The 2,945-nt window shown below is 39.0% G+C and overlaps 1 protein-coding gene across 1 annotated transcript; it reads left to right on the forward strand.

Annotated features, from left to right (window-relative positions):
* The first annotated feature begins 643 nt into the window (after positions 1 to 643).
* LOC140929379 (uncharacterized) lies at positions 644 to 2,566 on the forward strand. The gene is made up of 2 exons (XM_073379180.1): positions 644 to 986; positions 1,909 to 2,566. Exons 1-2 carry the CDS (start codon positions 650 to 652, stop codon positions 2,286 to 2,288), a joined length of 717 nt encoding a protein of 238 aa, XP_073235281.1. The 5' UTR covers positions 644 to 649; the 3' UTR covers positions 2,289 to 2,566.
* Positions 2,567 to 2,945: the final 379 nt, after the last annotated feature.

Here is a 2,945-nt window from a genome sequence, read left to right on the forward strand (position 1 = left end):
GAACAGTTGTATCATATTCCTCGTGGACAACAAAGGGATGCACCGTGTTAACACGTAGCTTATTTTCGGTTTCATTAGATGGACACACCCAAAATTCTGAGTTATTATTTGGATATTTGTCAGCTTTTAGGCTAACTGGTACCCCTTCATTTTTTTGACGTCAAGGAATTAAAGGATTATACATTGAAGGATGGTCATCACTTAAGTTAGTATTAATTACTTGACTGCTCAAATTATACTATTTGCACTTTTTAAGAAATTTTTTAACCACAACGTCCGGTAACTTTTCAACTGCTTTGGTGTAGCCTTTTCCTGTAGGAAAGGATAGCCGGAAGTTTCTTGGGGTAGACATTTGTATCATAGCAAGAGATTAAGTCGAAAAAGCGGAGAATGAACACCGTTTTTCACCTAAGAATTAAACTGCTAATTACTTTGAGCAAAATGAGTTTAGACAACTGAAAAGCAAAAGACCTTGATGTTTTTTAATCAGAATAGTTTTTTACTTCACATCCTCTGACTTGCATGACTGTCATTAATCGAATGAATTAATTGGATTAAGGGAAAACCTATTACGCAGGCGCAAGGTCTCGTGTCTATTTGAAGAGGGTGAAAAGTGCCTGACGCCGTCCACCCATCTAAATGCTCCAACATGGAATTTATGAAGAGGGTCGCATGCCAACGATCCCTTAGTACAAGCACTTTTTCCATCAAAAATATTCTTAATCTCGAAGATGAAAGTAACATGATCGAGCCTCTGCCTCCACTCCAGCCAGCAAACGATTGTGAAGCTGCAGCACTCTACTCGATACCAAGTTCCGTTGTCGCTACTCATGTACCATACAATCCGTCACCATTTTTAAACCCTTGTTCGAGTTTCGGTCTGCAACAGTACACACTTCCTTCAACATGGATGAACAGTGGTACAGAGATGGGAAATCCGCGCTGGACAACCAGTGCAGGTCTTATGATGACTCAATTCCCCTCCGGTAAGTGCTTTAGTTCACTTGTGTTGAAAACGATTCACACTTTTTTAAGACCCGCCATTCCCGGCCTTCCTAATCGTGTTAAGTGTATGTTTAACCTTATTGCATGATAGGTTGACCACCTTTAATCATACTCTTCCTACTTTATTTTTGTCCATCGAAGAGTAGGCGATCAGACTTGGATTTTCAGAAGTCAGGTGCAGGGACTAGATTTTATAGAATTTGCAGATCTCTTCTCCGTACGTGTGAAATGCATTTCATAGTCTGTAACATATATACGTACTCGCACTAAAAATATCAATCTTGCTGGATGTGGAATATATATAGAATATAACACTTTATGTCCCTTTTACTTCCTTTATAAATTCTAGTACATGGGCAGAAGTACACGATGACACTTTTTCCGCCATTAAGGCCTTTTTTGTTGATGTGTCAATAGCTGTAGAAATAACACCTTTATTTTAAAACACAGGACGAAAAGAGAAAGAATTAAATCATGTTGTCCGGCATTTGCACGTTAAATGAGTGTGTTAATTGTACCTTTGGTAGCTGATTAAAATAATTAAATTTGGGACGGGGTGTTTCTCTGCCTAAGTTGCGATCCGTGCTGAAGCTGTGTACTTAAAAATATATGAAAGTGCGAGCTTTACCGGCAACTGCCCTAACTTAATTAAACGTTGGTGAGGTGAAAGGTACTTGTTTTGATGTGAGCAGTTACTGTGTGGATAAGAAACATCGTGAACAGTTTGACCAAACCTTGAGCTTCCAAATTATGCTCCTTTAATTTCCCTTGCGGTAAATGGAAATTAAATAGGGCTTCTCTTTTGGTATAATTAAGAGGAAAACAAAAAAATCGCTTCTGACAGTCCATTACTTAAAATCAAATGCCTCATCTGGTTGTTCAATTTCTTGCCCTCTTTCGCAGGTAACCTTCTACACTGCACATATCTTCACTGTAGGAAGCGAAGAAAACTGTCGACAAAGAAGAAAAAGAGGCCATTGTTTTCACAACACCAAGTGGAAACCATGGAGAAACAGTTCACGAAGCATCGATACATCACTGAAGACAAGCGAGCGGAACTGTCCGCAGAATTGAGCCTAACAGAAACGCAAGTGAAGACATGGTTCCAGAACAGACGAACTAAGTGGAGAAAAGAACTCAGAGACAAAGTAGAGACGACTGTTTCCCAAACAAGAAAGAAACTTCGGGGAACTATGTCCGCATCAGGAACATATCCAGGGTTTGAACTGCCTTTGGGAACTGCTAGTTTGCCGCGAAGAGAAGTAAAATTATCGACTAGTTAGTGTTGACCTTCTCTTGTACTTACCTTGTTTTGCATTTGTATCTCTTGTTTTACTGTGTCAGACAGAAAACAGAGATTGATTGCTGATCATGAACTACCAACCTGTAAGCACAATCAGGACTTTCTTCGTGGCCGTGAAAGGCCTTCTTTTGACCGGTTACTGACGATTACTAAATCAAAGTTTTTAAACGATTGTGTTGCAAAGTTGTGCATTGCCGGTTTAAACGCTACCGTGTTCATAATGGCTACGATTGCTAAAATGTTAGTAATATTGATTTGAACTAGCTGCATTTTCTTCAACTGAGACTGTAGTGCTTCTTACGTGAAATCTAGCGGAAAACGTAGGAAGTATATTCATTCCTTCTTTTGAAATTATATATCGTTGAATTTTTAAAGTTTCATACACTTGTGTAATTTGTAATCTTACTAAGTCGTGGCAATTAGGGCAGTAGTTTTCTTACAAAGCTTGAGCTGTAATCTAAAGCCTCTTAACTCCTTAAGAAACCGAACTAAGCATTACAACACTAGGCTAGTCAAATGGAGAATTTCTTAAGCCGAATTTTGTGGATGACTCAACAGACGTAAGAATCTGACTCGAAGATACGTTTTCCATGATTCGGTCGAGAATTTCCAGGTGACCGACGTATTTAGCCTGCAA

This window comes from Porites lutea, chromosome 3 (assembly GCF_958299795.1).
Source record: "Porites lutea chromosome 3, jaPorLute2.1, whole genome shotgun sequence".
Classification (NCBI taxonomy): domain Eukaryota; kingdom Metazoa; phylum Cnidaria; class Anthozoa; order Scleractinia; family Poritidae; genus Porites; species Porites lutea.

Excerpts from the sequence above, each read along its gene's own strand:
- LOC140929379 (XM_073379180.1), top strand. The coding sequence starts at position 650 with ATGGAATTTATGAAGAGGGTCGCATGCCAACGATCCCTTAGTACAAGC. Across the intron at positions 987-1,908 it reads GATGACTCAATTCCCCTCCG|GTAACCTTCTACACTGCACA; the intron begins GTAAGTGCTTTA and ends CCTCTTTCGCAG.